The sequence below is a fragment of the Cuculus canorus genome, chromosome 6 (genome assembly GCF_017976375.1).
Source record: "Cuculus canorus isolate bCucCan1 chromosome 6, bCucCan1.pri, whole genome shotgun sequence".
In the NCBI taxonomy this organism is placed as follows: Eukaryota; Metazoa; Chordata; class Aves; order Cuculiformes; family Cuculidae; genus Cuculus; species Cuculus canorus.
Window position 1 is genome coordinate 4,429,975 of NC_071406.1, and position 18,135 is coordinate 4,448,109.

Genomic DNA, 18,135 nt, shown 5'->3' on the forward strand with positions numbered 1-18,135 from the left:
AATATTTAAGAACTGAAATCATCAATTAAATCACACATCAGAAACATTTCCCTTTGGTAAAAAATATAGTGCTAGACGATGTACACTTTGAAATTGTTGTTAATGTTTAAAATGCAATCTGAAGTGCATATGTTATTTTAAAAAAAATCCATAAATTACAAATTTTAAAAGTTTATGGAAAAAAATAGCAATCATTGCTTAGCAAAAGCATTTGCAGAGAAACATATATCTTTGAGTTTTGTGGATACACATAGTTTTGTAGCATGAAAGCTGAATATGTTATTCTTTATTTTGGTTTTTTCCTGTTTAAAACTGAGCAGATCTAAAGGAAACAGAATTCCTTCTTGGTGCCTGTAATAATGCACCAAACCCAATCTGCACGTGAAGGTAGCAAAAGCCTTTTGACTTGTCACTGAAAATAGAAAAGGTGAACGCTGACGAGATTTCATATATATTTTTCTGGAGACTGAGGGAAACTGAAGTTAAAAATAAAACTCTCGTATGATCAACATGTTGGAGGAAATTCAAAGACTCCCATAAAATAAACATATTTTAAGAAGTGTTTTGAATTTCACTGTGTAATTTCTGGCCAACAGAAATTACAGTTATATCTTTGGAGGGACGTTATGTCAGATCAATGGTCATTATGCAAAACAAAAAAAAAATAAACTGAAAACTTGATGCCTTAACCCATTAAAATGCGAACGCGAAGAGGTTCGCTCTTCTTTGGATTCGCTACTACAAAACTTTGCACCACTGGGTCACAATTATAAAGTATTTGGCTTTGATGTCACAGGAGGCGCGTAAATTCTTCCTTGAAAAAACACAAGTACAAAGCATCACACACTTCAGCAAAGAAATCTCATCAGTAGTTATTAAAAAATACAACAGTTCATGTCTTGAAAAATGAAGTATCTGAGGCACGTGCATAAGCTAAAATATCCCAGCTGAAGCATGCTGCAAGTTATTCCTGGGCTGTATTTAATCGTAACCTTTGGAGTCTTAAAATTGAAGGAGAGTATCTGTTGTGGCAGGTATTGGTGATTGTGTGCGTCTGTGTATACGTACGGATCTATCCAAACGTGCGCACGTCTGCCCTTGTTTTTCTGCAGCATTATTAAGAAAAGCCGTCCATACTTCACCATGTTGTTACATGTGTCTGTCTGCTGATTATAAAATGTGTTAAACAGTATTTAAAAAACAAAAAAATGCAGAGCTGCGCTTTGATTTATTCAGCGAACAAAACATATGCTCGCTGTTCTGTTCTATGTAATTCATATGATCAATAAAATTTTCTTTAAAAAGAGCAACTTTGGCATTTAGAAGGATTGTGCTGCTGAAGAAAAAAAAACGTTTCACTCTTGCTATGTGTAGTCAACCTCAATGCTCTTGCACCAAAAGAAGGTTTTGTCTCACTAATGTCTATTTTTGGTGTCTTTATTATTTCTAATCTTCAGGATCGAAGCTGTATATTGTGGCTGTTATCCGCTGTGTCCCAAAGCCTTGGTGTACCCAGAGATATTTCCAGGTAGCTGCTTTGTCGCACGTTCTTTTTGCTGAAAACCTATTCACGTGCTTCGTGCTAAAATATAAAAGTTTGAGAATAAACTTGAGCAAAAGCAATTGTTTATTTGGCAAGCCAACATGTTAGTGTTAAGGAAAATTTTATGTGTTTTAATACATTAGACGAAGTTTATATTTGCCATCTGTTCTTTTAAGATAACACAAAAGCAAGTTTTGAAATAGCATTCTTCATTGTTAGCATACACAACCCGTAATGATAGATTTTTGTTGGGAGGTCAGCGATGCTGCAATGGTTTGCAGATTTTTTGATACACGGGAAAAAAAAAAAAAGGCCTGAAAATCACACCAAATTATTTAAACAATTTAATACTTAATAGTATGCAACTGCGGTACAGGATACACACTAATGTAGTAGCAGTTCTTTGAAAAATCTCATCACTAAATGTATCACATATGCATTGTGTTACATTAGAATAATGTATTTTAATCACCCAAAGGAGATGTCTAAACAGCACAACTACACAGTCTTATTTAGCATTAAACATCCTTGTGAGCTGAGGTAACCTTATAAAATCATGCTTAAATAATGTAAAACACGAGGCGGCACAGAGCAATATGCATTTTTAATTAGTAAAGTGACTAATATCAAGTGTGTGCTTTGAGGTTTTTGTTTCATTAAAAATGTATCTGTTTTTCCTGCAGCTGAATATCTGTATTCTACACCTGAACAGCTTTTTAAAAGGCTTCAGAATTTCTGCAAGAGACCAGATATTGTAAGGAAACATCTCTATAAGGTAGTTATTCAGAATAGTTATACATGATATAATGCCGTATTGAAGTACAAAAGGAAAAAAAAAAACCCTTAAAAAAACAACATTTAATTAACATACTAATGTTTAAAGGAAACATGCTAGGGAAGGATATTAGTCGTTACACTAACAAGGATTAATTAAACTAGATGCCAGTTGTATTAACCTAGGTCTTATGAAATACGTGCACTTAATGCATGCTACATGCTTTTTTTTAATTTATTGTTTTCTAAAATTACTGTCCTTTACGTTTGGACCCAAGAGGCTTATAAAAATGAACCTGGATTAAAGCAACTCATTAGTTTAAAAGGAAAATAAAAGAAAGATCCTACAATTATACTAATGAGGATAAGCCTACCTTCCTATCCTAATTTATTCTTAAGTCCTCAAAAAAATGCAGGTGACAGATATCAGGTAAGATTTCTCTGTCTTTTGGAATTACTTGAGTTATTTTGGTAATTATGACTGTTTTAACTCTTTGCATTTAAGGTTAAAAAGTTTCTTGGAAGCATCATTTACTGTTATTTATCGTGTCCTCTTCTTTGCAGTTATTTATGTAAATACAGTTTCAGTGGCAGACCCTCCATTCGAGTTTTCATCGAGTGTTCAATACTAAACCAACTTCCACGTTTTTAAGAGTTGTATTTATACTGCTGGGAGTCGCCCTTTTATTTTTTTAATTACACCACTGTAGATGAAGCACTAAATTTTATATTATTACAGTGAAGAGCTATTATTGCACGATGCTGCTAGAAAAAATAACTGCTGTTTTCTGCATGCTGATATGTACACTTACGGCATTCTCTGATTTTTACAGTCCTGGCTATGCCGTGGGCAGGTTGGATGCACATTAACCCCCGCGCGACAAAGGTGTTTCAGGTTGTAAAAAACCTGAATTCAGCTCAAAGTCCTTAAAAGCTTGGAAAAGCAGAGAAATACTCCCGGTGTTACCCGTGCAGTACAAATATGGTCTCTTTAGCGTTCCCGGGCTGTCGCCGTCCAGGCACACTCTTAATGAGCAAGTCAAGTGATCTCCCTCTTAATTTGGAGGCTCATGCTGTCGGCAGACCTAACCCCATCTCTCCACCTTCCTCCCTCTGGGGACCAGAAAGTGTTGGGTCTTGCTGTGTGTCGTCTGCCTCTCCACCCCGTTGCGCACACATGTAGCGGGAGGAGCGAGGGTTTAGCCCACGCCTGACTTTTTTTGTGACCTAAAAATAGACATTTACATAATGATACATCAAAGATGATGCTGTTTCTGCAGGAAACAGTTAAACTTCAAGAAAAAAAAAGGAGAGAACCAAAAATGCAATTTAACACCCAATTTCAAGCTCATTATCTTTCATTGTCTATTAACTTGGCAATGGTTCAGAAGGTAGCTCATAATAGTTTAAAATGCTGACTGAACACTTCCAGTGTTCAGCATTACTTCTTGAGTCAATACTATCGTATAGTTATACATGGTGGCTTCAAAGGGAAAACAGTCCTTAAACGTTTACCTTGACATTTCCCAGTGCTTCAAACTCAGTTAATAGTTGTGTGCACGTGGCTCTTCTCTCTACGTGTGGATTCCCAGCTCCTAAACGGGGGATTGGTTTGCAGGCAGAAGCTGAAGATGTGCATCCGGCCCCTCGTACGTGAATTTGTGCAGTATTAACAGTGCAGCCCCGTTCAGATCTTCTGAGCGTTTGAACTGAATATCTGCAACAGGTAGTGCTGGAGCTGAATGGGGATCGCTTTAAAATGAGTAAAGCAGAGCCTAATCCAAAACCGGTGAGCACCGGAGAAAGGATCCCAGTTGTCTTTAATAGGCTTTGGATCAGCTCGGAGAATACTGTTAGAGTTGTCTTTTTGTACCTACACCCACGTATACAAAGTCTTCCCTTCACAATGAAACTGTCCGCAAAACCTCACGGCAAAATTCTAACTTGGGTATGTGCTGTTCATGCCATTACGGTTGGAATGATGTTGCTTTTAAGGAAGCTGAAAAGAGAAATCATGAAGGGTACACGGCACTTCCGCTGTATTTTCCCTTTTTTCAGATCAGTATAATATTAAATATACTACAGTGGAATAGAAAAGAGACGCCAGCACAGCGGTGCATGCTAACTAGTTACCTTTCCTTCAGAAACCTTCCTGACATGCTCCCTGCCTGGAGTTGATAAAGTAGCTGTGGAGTCTTGAAAGTAAAAATGCTTTAAAAGCAAATAGTGCTTTTCTTTACTGGTCAGGGATTCTGCTTCATAGCTCGGGAAGTAATCATCGTCACAAGTACCCTGCGTTATCCTTTTACATATTGTTGGGTTTTTATTGTGAAGGGTATCCATAATAATTAGACAGTGGTCTAATTAAATGGGCAGTTTATTCCTGCAGTTGTCCTCAGTGCTTGTGCTGACAAAGTTAGGGGCAAAAGGGAAGTAAATGGCAATGGGGCAGTCAGGTTGTGGAGCCGGACACAGTGAATTTCCACGGGAAAAAGCACAGACCAAGACATTAAACTGCAATAGCTTTGACGGAGCAGATTCACGCTGGCAAACTAAAGTGTTCATAATGTACGCACCTATGAAACCCTTTCCAAATGATGTATTACTTACCCTGTGTATTCTCAGAGCACCCAAGGCTGACTCATTTGCATTTCAACATTGCCTTCCACCAGTTATTAGCAGAAGATTGAGATCAGTGGAAAGCAAACCTCATTTGTTATCAATTATTTGTTCTGTTCCAGTTTTATGGAATCAAACGTTGCTCTCCGGTTCTGGGTATTTGTGGTTGCCAGAGTAAGTGCTAGAATGAAGCAAGTAACAAAACCAGGGCATCGGTTTCTGTCAGAGTACACCATAGGACCTGTCAGTGTTTGCAAGCTCCTATCTAGTAGATTTAAAATTTAAAAAAAAAAAAGAATAAAATAGGGCAAAGCATTTGTTTCTGCATTATTTTCTTTAAGTTTACCTTTCAGTTGCCTCACTTCAGTTTCTTAATTTAAAACAGCATGTATAAAGAGTATACAGTGGAAAGGGACAAGAAGAGTTGCCAAAAGCCAGGCATGGAAGGAGCTGACAACTTTAAATAATCTCTCCCAGCCCTCCCAGCTGAATGAGTGCTGGTTGACATGCTGTCAGCTTCAGTTCCTACAGAAAAATCCTACTCTCACTCATGCTTGTTTAACGGAGAAAAGAATTTGGCCCACTTTCTGACATTCATCTTCTCATTTCCATCACACTACAGAAGCTCACCTGCCTATGAAAAGACACATGGCGTGATTTTTTTTTTTCTTTCTTACACCACTGTAGAAGGAAGTCTGCTGAATTCAAAGGGATTAAACTGCTGTAAAATCAAATTAAGATCCCAGTTAGACCGTAGACGTCTGAATTGTTTCCAGTCTCAGGATTTGGCTGTATAGGGCAGTTCTAACAAAACTTTCTTTTTTTTCTTTTTTTTTTTTCCCCCCCTTCTCTTTTTGCTCTTATTTGAGATAAAGCAGTATCTTTGGTATTTCAGGAAAAGATGTACAAGGGAAAACTGCTCCTGGTCCAGCTTTAATACTTAGGCACAGCTAGGAAGGCAGCAGGAGGCATTCTCAGCCTAAATATACAGGGTGCTGGACACGTGAGGATGCAGGGCAGCCTCATGCCAGATGTCCCTTCAGCCCCGTTGCAAGGAGCAGTAGCAGTTCATAGTTTTTGTACAGGCTATGTAAGATCCAAGGGCGATGTATTTGCCCTTATCCTTACCTGCTCCCCAGCAAAACTCCAGGAGAAATTCATTTTTCCATAAGGATGCCAACTGCTACACCATGTTTTCAATACCATATTTTTAAAATAGTGATGAGCATCAGCTATTTGGGAGAAGGCTAACGCGGGTAGAAATAGGGTATTAACAGTCTGTCTTCTAGAGTTAAGAGATTGGTCCTAACCCAGGACGTAGAGATTTTATCATCTTTCATAACCCTTTAGTATTAAGTATTGCTGGGCTGTACATAAAGGTTCTCCATTGCGCATTCAGGCCCGTGGACACCCCTATTCTTGTCTTTCACATCTTCAGACTGCAAAGCGGGTCATCATATGTTTACAGGGGATGTTAAAAGCATTTCCATCAGTTGGCTCAGGGTTTCCCCACCTTCAGTTGCGCTGAGCATTGTCTCATTTTGGAGTTGGTCAGCCTGAAGCAGAAGCTCCCCATCCACCTTTTCTATTCCATTCATTATTTTATAAACATTTGTCAAACATTTACAGTATCCTGTTCTTTTCAGTCTCTCCTCGTGAATGTTATTCCATGTTTATATTCTAATCTTTCATCATTCAAGTACTTTTGATGCTCAAGAGCTGTTTTTCTGCTGATGCGATCATTGCTTTACAGAGTATTCTGGGCCATGCCATCAGTTTATGCGATGTGTTGTACTCTGATAATTTTCAACCTGTTCCTTATGGAGCCAACCATACTGTTTACTTTTTAATGGTGAATGTATATTGAGCAGATGTTTGCTTACAGTGTTCTCCAGATCTTTTGTCCTGAGCTGATAAAGTTAATTTAGAGCTTTATAGGGTATGCAAATAGTACAAATATTTCCATCCATCCTTCTGGCTTTCTGTTCCTCAGCAGAGCATGTTCGCAGAGGAAAAAAGAAGGCATTGTGTTGAATTTGCGTTTCTACTTGGTTAACGTTAGATGCAGGTCAGAAACAGCTTAGACGCATGAGTGGGGAACTTGTATTTGCCTCTTTGGGTGCTTGGTTTCCAGTCAGCATAATTTAAAATGGTTTCAGAGGTGATCTAGATCTGCTTATCAGATCCTGTATGGGAACTCCAAAGTTCAGCATGCTCTGTTTGTGCTCTCCCATCTCTTTGTCAGTGCTTAGGCGTGGAATCCTAAGTAACGTGTAGGTACTATGAGGATTTCTGATGTGAAAGAAAGCCTTGGTTACTTATTTAGAACATAGAATTGCAGAGTGATTAAGGAAGATCAACCGGTCAGCCTTTACTCAAAGGAGGGACAGCTTCGAAGTAGCATTCAAACCTTCAAATCCAACTTCAAAGTTGGATTAAGTTGTTCAGCATCACACCCAGGTTTCACCAAAGTCTTGACATTTTTCGTTACCATAGGTGAGGCTGACATAGGTGTAGTCCAGCTAGCTTGGGATGTTTGCACAGGTAGAAAGATCTGCTGGACTAGGGGACACAATTTTGGGGTCAACCTTAAGTCTCCAAGCAGCATGTGACTCTGGAAGCAGCTATGGTAGAGTGAGATCTGCCTGCGAATGCATATCCCCACCATGGAAGACATGAGCGAGCAGGTAAGGTGTTGAAGTTGCCTGCTAGGTGATTCTGGGATCCAGCCTTGCGTATGTAGGTGTAGATATAAGTATCCATACGCACATATGCATGTGTTTCCTGAATCTCAGCTTCTCCCAGGGCATGTTTCGCCCTTGGCTCTCTGAGATGTACATCTAGGAGATTTCAGCTCTCTGAAAATGATGGTCTATAGCTCGTAGCAGTTGGCTGCACTTGTAGAGAAGGAAGAAAGTATTCATTAAGAAAACAGTTATGTGCCCATCTTTCAGCATAAACACCAGGACTCTGAACTTTTTATTGTAACAAAATTAGGTAGTTTCCAGTGTAGTTTTAGGAAGAAAATGAAAACTAGCAGATGAACCACAGCTGCTGCAAAATGGTAGGTGGAGAAATGGGTCAAAAGAAATATGATGGATTTCAAAAGAAAAGTTGCAAAAAAACATGAAATTGTAATTTTTCTAGTAAAGTATATTCAAATCACCTTGAGAAAGAAAACCTGAAGCGGTTTTCCTACTATTGTAGTTGTTCAGTGTGTTCTGAACCATCCTATGCAAGGTACGCACCACGGCATCTTGCAATGATTCACATCCAACATTGGATGGGGTTTTTTTGTATAAAGACAGGAAGAATGAGATGGAGTTTAAAAGGCTGACGTATGAAATTTCAGAACAGACCAGTTTGTTCAGGGAAATGCCGCTACTCTGCTGGGGAGAATTCTGTAGCTCTAACTTGGGCCTCGCAGTTCACGCAGTCCGTGTGAGACAATGTTGTCCTGATGGTGGCTTCCAAAGGCGCTTGGAGTTGTAAAGTTGAGCTCCAAAATAATCACTATAAGCTGCTTTCTGCTTTGATTCTTCCCCAATACTTGCTTACAGAGGGAAGGAGCAGAGTAAAGTTGACCCAATACAAATTGGCTCTGTAAATTTTGCTTTCTTGCGTAGCAAATTTCAGGTTTTCTGCTGAAAAATAATCCCTAATTCTTAGTTTTGTAAAGTTAATTTTAAAAAAATGTGCAAAAAAATGTATGCCAAATCAGTACTGAGATTGCCAAATCTGTACTGATACCACCTGAACTCCAACTATACTGAAACAACCGGTCTGAATAGATCAGCAGTCCTTATTAAATTCTAAAGGTTAACTCTGGAGTCTAATGATGGCAGAGTACATAGTAGTTACTTCAGTTCTGATCTTAGGACACAAAATACAAAAAAAAAACATGATTATATCATAAAGAATAGTGTACTGCTACTGCCATCTTATTAGGCTGCCTGTTCTTCATGGGTAGAGCTTGCCTTATGTGAAAACTTTGCTCCTCTTGATGGTTTTATCTCTGTTTATTTAGAGAATGTTGACTGAATTTTATTATATTATGTGAAAAAATGAATGCCCAGACCTTTGTACCCCAAAAATAAAAGGAGCTGAATTTATTCTCTCCATGATTACTCTAAAGTACAGCCTAGAAACCAGATGGGTGATGGTCAAGCAGGGAAATTACACTCTTCCTCCTGAAGAGGAAGGTCCTGCCGTGTCTGGTGGTGAGAGGGGCAGGTCGGTCCCTGCAGGTGTTCAGTCCTTGACATGTCCTCTGAGACTGCCAGTAAAGCAGAAAGACATTTGATGATGCTCATCCAGGAGCAAATAACCCGGGGCTGCCAACCAGCTTACCTGTCTTAACAAAAAAATGCTGAATTCACCCTCTTTCCAACTAATGCTGCGTAAGCGTTCTCAGACCAACTCCCTTCCACCATGCCTGGAATAGTGGGTGTTGCAGAGCATTTCGGCACAAAGCCACGCGAGAAATGTCCCTTTTGTGTCCCAGCCTCTAACGCGGCTTCGTGCGCTTTTCTCTTCTGCTTCCTCGTAGGGCGAGACGGCTGGGTTTTCTTGGGCAGCGCTCGGCGGTAAATTCAGGTCTCTGCTCGCAGCAGAACCGAGAGAAGATTTGTGACAGATGGGGCTAAGTCACAAACTTGCAGCCTCAGGCAGAATTGTGGAAGTTTCCAGAGTGTGCCCATATTTACCTGATCAGAGAGAAAAGAAAATCTGCAGAGGAAGCCGAGCCTGGCTGCTTGTCATAGCTGACACAGAGCCATCTGCCACAAACCTGTGGCGGCTTCAGATCTCCAATCCCTGCCACCACCCCAGCTCAAATTAAATACAGATTCTTAGAGACGTTATGATGGTTACACATGTCCTCGGCATCACATGCAGGAGACTGTTCAAAAAAAATATGTGGCCTGTTGTATAACCGCACTCATGTATCCCATATGTGGTGCCACATTGAATTTCCGGTTGAATCTGTTTTTATCCTTTGTACTGGATGACATGGTGCCTGAATTCTTTCTTTTCGCCGACACGATGGCAGCCAAGCTGCAGCTTCAAACGCTCACACTTGGCTGAGTTTCTACCTAGGTTGCCAGGTTATCATTGGAGCCTTATTGTGTCCTCAAAGGGCCACAGGGCCTGAAAGGAGGATCCGAACGCTGCCGGACTAATTGGGCAGCCATCTCTGGGTTGTTTGGAGGCAAAGGGCTGCTTTAGCACTTTGCTTTTTTTCTTTTTTTTTTTTTCTTCCTCCTTTTTTTGCAAATTAATGACTCTCTGGCACAGGGGTTTTTAAGTGAAGGTATTAATAAGGGGTCTGGCAGGTAATCCCATGATTCGCAGAGTTACATTTGCATTTAATTAATCTTAAAGAAAGCTGAAAGATAAACAGCTGTAATTCAAACTAGCATGGGAAATATGCTACATGGTGCCATCTATCCGATAAAATGAAAGCCGAGACACTTGTTTTATTTCTCTCAAGGATGGAGAACAAACAGATAACGGTCAAAATACTTCCAATAAAAACCAGTAGTTTAAATGTAACGGCAGTTCATCAAGAATCTTTGCATCCAGTTACAGACACAGTCTTTTAAAGATAAATCACTTATGATTCCAGCAGTCAAGCTGCTATATTTGTTGATGTAAAATGTTTTGAAGATGTAGATTGTACAATAAATTTTTAATAAAGTGCCCACTGCAATTTTTAATTAGCATATCTCATTCATGTATAAGTGTGTACATCTATCTGTATGTTTATCACTATGCATATCCTTGTGTCAGAGTCAATGAATGCAATTGTGTCTTTATCTGATGAAGTAGAATCTGTTTTGCAAGTGATAATAAAACGTTATGACAATTCCAAGATTTTCAAATCCGCTCTGGGAAGAAGGAAGAAGAGGACTCTCAGCATTCTGACGTGAAGCCCAGTAAGACCTCTCTGCGGACAGGTATGCGTTTAGAGTAGCTTCTCTCCCTGTCCTTGCCGGCTGTCACCCGGCACCAGACATCAGCATCTTCCCTTTGCCCATCCACCATCTACAGCAGGTGAACGGCACGGGCTGGTCCCCCTCCACACGTGTGGCTTTGTGCTTTCTGACACCATCTGGATGCTGAACTGTCCTTTTTCAGTGCGAGCGAGACCATGTGGTACCTCTCTTTAAAGTTACTCCATTGAGCGATCAAAAAACCCAAGGGAGATCCAACAGTAAGTGTTTAGATATTTTCCTAGCGCTGCAGAGATATAATTTTGTGGTAATCATCTGTCTTCTGTGCTGGTTCCTCCTCATTGCTGCTTGATGAAAGGCCAGCTTGGGTCTAGGCATTTAGGGTGGTTGAGTAGAAGTTGTCTTCTCAAGACAGTGCATAGATGCAGTAATCATAGTTGGAGGGTTAAGTAACAGGACTACTTTGCACTTCTTACCAGAGTGTATCCTAAATGCTCACTGATGTTATCACACCCTGCACTGACGAGAGAGTTTTTTGGGTTTGATGATGAGGAAACTGAGGCATGACACAATTAAAGCGAATTGGTTCGAGTTTCACAGTGAGTTATTCTCCAAACCAATAAAAGGGAAAGAGGAGATGCTGTGACATTTTTCTAGGGCTTGAGGTGAACAGACTCAATACACCGAAGCTCTGTGGTTTCAGTTGAAGGCTCCAACTGTCCTCTGTGCACACCATGATCAGACCCATGACTGAAGGTCTCGCCCATCTCCTTGGCGAGGTGGTGTTCTGCCTTGGATTATTCACTGATCAGCTATACTTTATACGTACCCAGCTCAGTTTGGTAAATGAGGCTTCATCTTGATGGAAAAATTTCCCTCAGAGTTACAAAAATAACATTTTATAATAGAAACACTGTGAGAACTTTAATTGCAGGGTAATAAATAGCAATGCTGCATTATCTTCTGATATTTCTTTACATTCTTAGCAAAGATACACAGCTGCTCGAGAGCAAGGATGAAAATATCCTTACCGCGTCTCCTAGGACCTTCAGGTTGGCCTCACGTTGGGGGCCACCCTGGCCTTCTTCGAGGTCCTCTGTCAAGAGGGTGACGTAGGACTTCCAGGTAGTTGGAGGCAATATTCCCCGAGGCCTGAGGCAGCCTTTCCCCACCTCTGCTCTAGACTGAAAGAACCTGAGGAGTTTTGCCTTGCAGAGTTTCTGAAGAGCAGACGAGACAGCCGCTCTGTGCTGCTTCATTTAAAGCCTTCACTTCTAAAGGTCAGAGAGACAAATTGGGATCTCGGTCCCGTCGTTCCTACACACATGAGTAAGCGGTGAATGCAGAGGCCTAATCTTATGAGTAAAATTACAGACTTAGCCCTTGACTTACTTTCATATTTATTGATGTTTCACCTGCATTGACGCAGCAGCTGCAAGAGTTTTGATACGAGTTTTGGTGCAGATTTAAAGCCGAACGGGTGCTACCAACTCCTGCCAGTCTCACCAGGCAGCCCTCTCCTTGCCTCCTGCATCACTAACAGCCCAGGCACCTAATCCTACAATCCTTTTGCCTTAGTATTCGAGATCACAGGAAACGCAGGTTTATTCCACATGAGAATTGTCTTTTCCCCATATAATAGAGAAGAGAAGAGAAGAGAAGAGAAGAGAAGAGAAGAGAAGAGAAGAGAAGAGAAGAGAAGAGAAGAGAAGAGAAGAGAAGAGAAGAGAAGAGAAGAGAAAAGGAAAGAAAAGGAAAGAAAAGAGAAGAGAAAAAAAAAGAAAAGAAAAGAAAAGAAAAGAACAGAAAAGAAAAGAAAAGAAAAGAAAAGAAAAGAAAAGAAAAGAAAAGAAAAGAAAAGAAAAGAAAAGAAAAGAAAAGAAAAGAAAAGAAAAGAAAAGAAAAGAAAAGAAAAGAAAAAAGCGAAAAACCTAAAATAACCTAAAATAGGGAATTTTGTAGCAGCCCATTTCCAGCATTCCTAGCCCTGCTCTGGTCGAGCTGCAGGCACCACGAGGAGCCGTGGTGTGGACTGGCTTCCAGCCGTGTTTGCAGCATCGAGACCTCTGACTTAGCTCAAAGCTGTTCTGAATTAGGAGGCTAGATTTTTCTAATTGCGTTTTTAAAGACCAAGCCAGCAGTTCGTTAGAAATCATGGAGCAAATTCTGCTTCTCTATTACACCAATATAAATCTTGAATGCATTTATATCAGGAAAACTGGGAGGGTAGAATGTACCTCCCATATTGTTCCTCAGATTATTAAAAGTTAAAGGGCCTTGAAAATTAAATTCACCTTTCCCCATCCAAGCTGTTTACTTTGTTTTTCATTCCAGTCAGGACAGTTGAAATGAATTAGTCAGTCTCATTTCTGCTCATAGTAACTTTTAAGTTTGGTTCTCATGTACTAGCCCAAGTCTAGTTTGTGTGGAAAAGACTGGAGGGCATTTTCTTTCAAACAAATTGTTTTCATGGGGATAATTTCCTAAAGAATTATATTAAAACCTTTCCATGAATCCCTGATTTCGGAAAAAAAAAAAAATCCTCTTCTATATCCTTGATCTGGGGGACTTTGCAATTCTTTATTTGCAGATATAAATGAGCACCTTAATGAAAGTCCTTGAGAATTTCCCCCTCTAATAGGCTGACCTGATTTAACTGGAATACTTTTTAAGTGATTCAGCCTGGTAAACGAGGTTTCGTCTTGAAGGAAAATTTTCCCTCTGAGTTATGAACCTTTGCAAATAAGGTTTTATAATAGAAACACTGTCAGAACTTTAATTATAGGGTAATAAATAGCAATGCTGCATTATCTTCTGATATTTCTTTACATCTTTAGCGAGGATACACAGCTGTTGCTGGAAACTGATAATCAACTGCTGTATAACTGAGTTACAACTTATCACCCACCCTCCGTGGAAGCGGCGGCGGCGGCGAGCGCTTCCCGGGGAGGAGGCGCGGGATGCGGCTGCTGGAGCCCAGGGATGCTGGAGATGCAGGACCCAGCAAGCAGCAGCTTTTGGGGCGAACCGAATCTCCGTCTGACAGAGAGAGGAGCGGGACAATGGCACCCAGTATCCCACCCTGGGGAAAAGGCTTCTCCTGCCCTGGCGAGCCTGAAAAGGATGGAGATGGGGGCAGAGATGGGAAGATACAAGCGGGAGTGCACCTCAGCTTGTTTTGAAATCAAGATTCCTTTTTAATATTTCTGTATACAGCTGGAAAAAAATACAGTAGTTCCCCGCACGGTGGCCTTTCCGCGGGAGCGGAGTGGCTGCTTTCCGCCAGCCCTGCGCGCAGCTCCGTCTCTCCTAAGCTTAGGTGTCCGCGCTCCAAAAAGGAAAACCCCAACCAAACAAAAAATACCCCCAAATCCCGAAAGAGAACAGAGCGGTGAGGAGGAAGGGGAGGGATGCATTGCGAGGGGCTTAACCCTTGGAGCTTTGAAGGGAAAACAAGGAAATACATGGGGAAGGCATGTCTGTAAACAATGATAATTAGCCTTTTCAAAAATCATAACACTGATTAAAATCTCTGATTCATTATTTATTCATCACAGAACCTCTTTGCAGACCTGGGAATAGTGATTAAAACCTAAGTGCTTCTCAGTTTTTGCACAGCTAAGGAGGCACCTAAAAAGGGGTTAAAATAGAGAGGAAAGAGGAAACCGAGCAAACAGAATTCTTCTTTTAAGAACCAATACTTTCTGGCAGGAATACTCCCATTCCCCCAAATTTTGGTATTATGAAAATGTTTCTCATACTAAGTACAAGTGTTAGACTGAATCCAGTTGGTACTAAAATTGCAAACACACTTTCACTCCTCAAAAAGCCAACAGAAAGGAACTTGTTTTAACTCCATAATAGCAGGTTGCATAGTAAATGAACAACTGATGGTCAACTGGCCAATTATGGTATAAATATCCGTTGTTTACAGTGAGGTGTTAAATGAGCCTTTAGAGCACAAAGGATCAGACTGTCTAAGCTACAATTTGTGCTTCATCCCATTATGTCTCCCCTAAAAAGGCCCGTGCCGTTGTAGGTAATGTGCACGCGGAACATATTTCTTTCTGTTGATTTTAGTTTGCTTTAATTCCATACACACTCTTGTTTACTTTTTAAAATTTAAATAAATGTCAGCATTGTATAATTTCTATGTTAACAAAGCAGTGAGCAAAATCCCTTGTATGTTTATAAAATATTATTGTTTAATTCACATAGTTTAGGAATTCCAAATGTTGAGAATAGGAAGGAGGCCAAATACCATCTGTTTATAACTATGATGCATCATCATATGTGTACTTTAAAAAAGAAGAAGAAAAAAAAAAAGCTTGGTCAATCATGCCACTGTTCTATCTGTTAGGAATATGGCGAGGATTTAAAATCACTCTGTGCAATTTGCAGGAAATTTCAGTGCGGTTTGATTCTGAGCAGGGATGTTACAGGAGTTGCTCACGTCTGTGTTCCTGTCAGAAGAACTGCATGAAACACTCGCGTGCCTCAACTACTGCCGGCATGAATTCAATCACTTTCTCTCAGCCTCAATATTCCCTCCTTTGAGGCACAAAAAAAATGGATTTTTTTTTTTTTTAAACTCCTTATTAATTTTGGGGGGGAGGGATGTCTGTATTTATTTTCAATTGATCCATACATTCGTGCTCCTGGATTTTTAAGGATGGGATAGTTTTGTAGCCCGTCTTGCAAAACGCAGGCTATAGACCATCCTTCAGCAGTTTCTGTAAATGTTTTTTATTTTAAAAAAACAAATGCCAAATGCTATGCTTTTGACTCCAAGTTAAAATAGGTCCTTGTTAAAAATAATACATTCCATACTATTGAGTTGTATGTAATGTGCGTTTAAAGAGAAGGTAGTCTGCGGGCTTAAAAACAAAGAGAGTGTCTCCAAGTTAAGTAGATAAGAAGATTTTTTTTTCCAAACCCAAATTAATTAGCTCGGATGTCAAGCCTCATAGATGTCTTCCTACCTTTCAAGGGCTGAAGAATCCCCTGTAAATGTACTTAAACTTCCTAGCGAGGGCCAGTGAGATGAATGCAGAGATTAGGGCGAGTATTACCGTGCCTTCTCAGTGCATCCCAGCTGCAGTTCATCCTACTATTGATAATGATGCTTGGAGTTACTGAGGTGGCTTCTGAAACTCACATATGGGGTCCTTTTCCCCAAGGATGAGGAATAATAGCGGCACTCAGGTGGTACGGGGAGGGTAAGAACAGATTTGCAGTTGTCTTTGCCTGGTGCGTGGTGACTTTTGGGTTGTGCTGATTGAATAAACAGAGAGGTACATTCAGGACAAGGGCTGTAATTCGCAGATACAGCGGGAGTTTGGTGTTTTGTGTTAACAAACAGGGGTGGAAAAAAAAAAAAGCACAGGTGAAAGGAATAACGTCTGGGCTTGCTGGAACCCAGCCCTGGCAGAATGCTGGTGCAGTATGAAACGTTTTGTGGCCAAACTCTAAGCAATTTCTGTAATACCACAATTTAGCATACTATACGCTGCGCTGAGATGCCTGGGACTTTGTTTTTGAACTTCTTCCTTTCTACTGTTACATTTAACTTGCAGCATCTTGAATTACTTAGCTACACCCAGATAGAAAGTTACGGCTTCTTTAGCTCTATGTACAGCACTAAGCTGTTACTGCCGAAAACATCGCAGTGTGAAAGTCCTTTCCAGCCCTTTCCTGTATGTTTTCATCATACTATTCCATGATAGTTTACTATCTTGAAAGATATTTTTTTTCTAACTAGAAAAAGGAAATGCCTTATACACCTTTCTTAAGTAACCTTTGTGGAGCTGGTTCCATTCACAGATAATTTGCTGCTGTGCAACATGTAGCCTGCTCACGCTGATGCTACAGGAGGGAAAAGCAGCAGAAAAAGACACCTTTTGTCACTGTGGTTTGAAAAGATGCATAAATGGGAAATTCCCAACTCAAAAAAGCGGTTCTGTGCCAGCTTCAGACAGCCAGACATGCATTCCTCTGTATTACTTTGTATTTTCCATGGCTATGTGATCCTTGGTGTCTCAAGCTGAGATAGCGATCAAAAGGGCAGGTTGTCCGATTATGATGTGCATACCTGTCCACATGGAATTGTGTAGAACCCTCATACTCATTTATCACATCATTCTTACAGGCTGGAATAGTTTTGTGAGTTACACTGATAGAAGCAGTTTCGCAGGTTGCTAAATATCATGTTCATTGCATGCTTGGTTTCATGCAGTTCCTGAGCACTGGAGAGTTAAGTATTTCTTACCCAAGCCCAGTTATAAATTCTATATAAAGAACTATGGTGGAGGTGATGCCCCCCAAAGCAGTGGGCACATCTGCTCTCCCCCTCGGACGTCAAGGTGGGCAGTCACTGGTGCTTGAGTTGGGGCCAACAGCTTTCCATCCAGCAACTGTCTGGGGGTTATTGCGTTTGCTGCTGTCAAACAAAATGCACGCCAGGTATAGGGCATCCATGGGGAAAATGTATTCCCTGGTGCAGCACACTAACTTCTAATACCCTTTCGGGGTCTAAACACCTTGTGTTCCTTCTAGCAGTGGTAGCTGAGGGCATTCGTCGTCTCACAAGCTCCCAGGCATTAACATTTAACCATCCTATAATTTGGTTTTTAAGTGAAAGCAGGGAGATTAATAAACTTAATCTAGCATTCACACAGATTTGAGGACAGCTGACCTCTGCCCTCTAGAGACCCAGTCTCATTTGAGAATCTGCATCTGAGAGAGCCCCTACAGTTCTAATGTTGCAGTGAGCTCTGTCTCCCATGGGCTGCACCGTATCACCCTCTACGTCTGCAGCAGGAGCAGCGGTGACAAGGAATTTGTTTCTTTTATTTATGTCTCCCACCTCTGAAAGGGTCAGTGTTAGCAAGCACAGCTCCCTCCTGCAAGATAACAAACTCGAGCGGCTCTCCTGGGGGGGGGGGGATGACCATAGAAAAAGTAAAATCTTGGTAAAAATTATTCAATTTTCCTTTTTTTTTTTGCATTTAGGAAAGGGAGGAAAAAAAAAAAGGCATCTGGAATATCTCATCTCGGTTTTGGGGCACAGGTTTGCAAGTTTTGGTATTATCCTACAAAAATCCCCAAATCAGCAAAGCCTTTCATGCTTGAAGCATTCAGCCAACGGAAATTCTGCCTCAAACTGCAAAGCATTATGTACGGATTTCTTTGCACATTTCATGTCGTACAATTCTTTGGGAAAAAAATTTGGATAGGAGTAGTTTG

The 18,135-nt window shown here is 40.6% G+C and overlaps 1 protein-coding gene across 19 annotated transcripts in view; it reads left to right on the forward strand.

The window, feature by feature from the left end:
* GTDC1 (glycosyltransferase like domain containing 1) overlaps positions 1 to 12,552 on the forward strand; it is a 196,541-nt gene extending 183,989 nt beyond the window's left edge. For 10 of the 19 annotated variants that reach the window (XM_054069461.1, XM_054069470.1, XM_054069473.1 and 7 more), the window contains 2 exons: positions 1,458 to 1,528; positions 9,486 to 12,550. In XM_054069461.1, the coding sequence (XP_053925436.1) occupies positions 1,458 to 1,528; positions 9,486 to 9,582 (168 nt within the window). In that variant the 3' untranslated portion in view covers positions 9,583 to 12,550. The other 9 variants (XM_054069474.1, XM_054069475.1, XR_008450325.1 and 6 more) reach the window with 8 other exon arrangements.
* Positions 12,553 to 18,135: the final 5,583 nt, after the last annotated feature.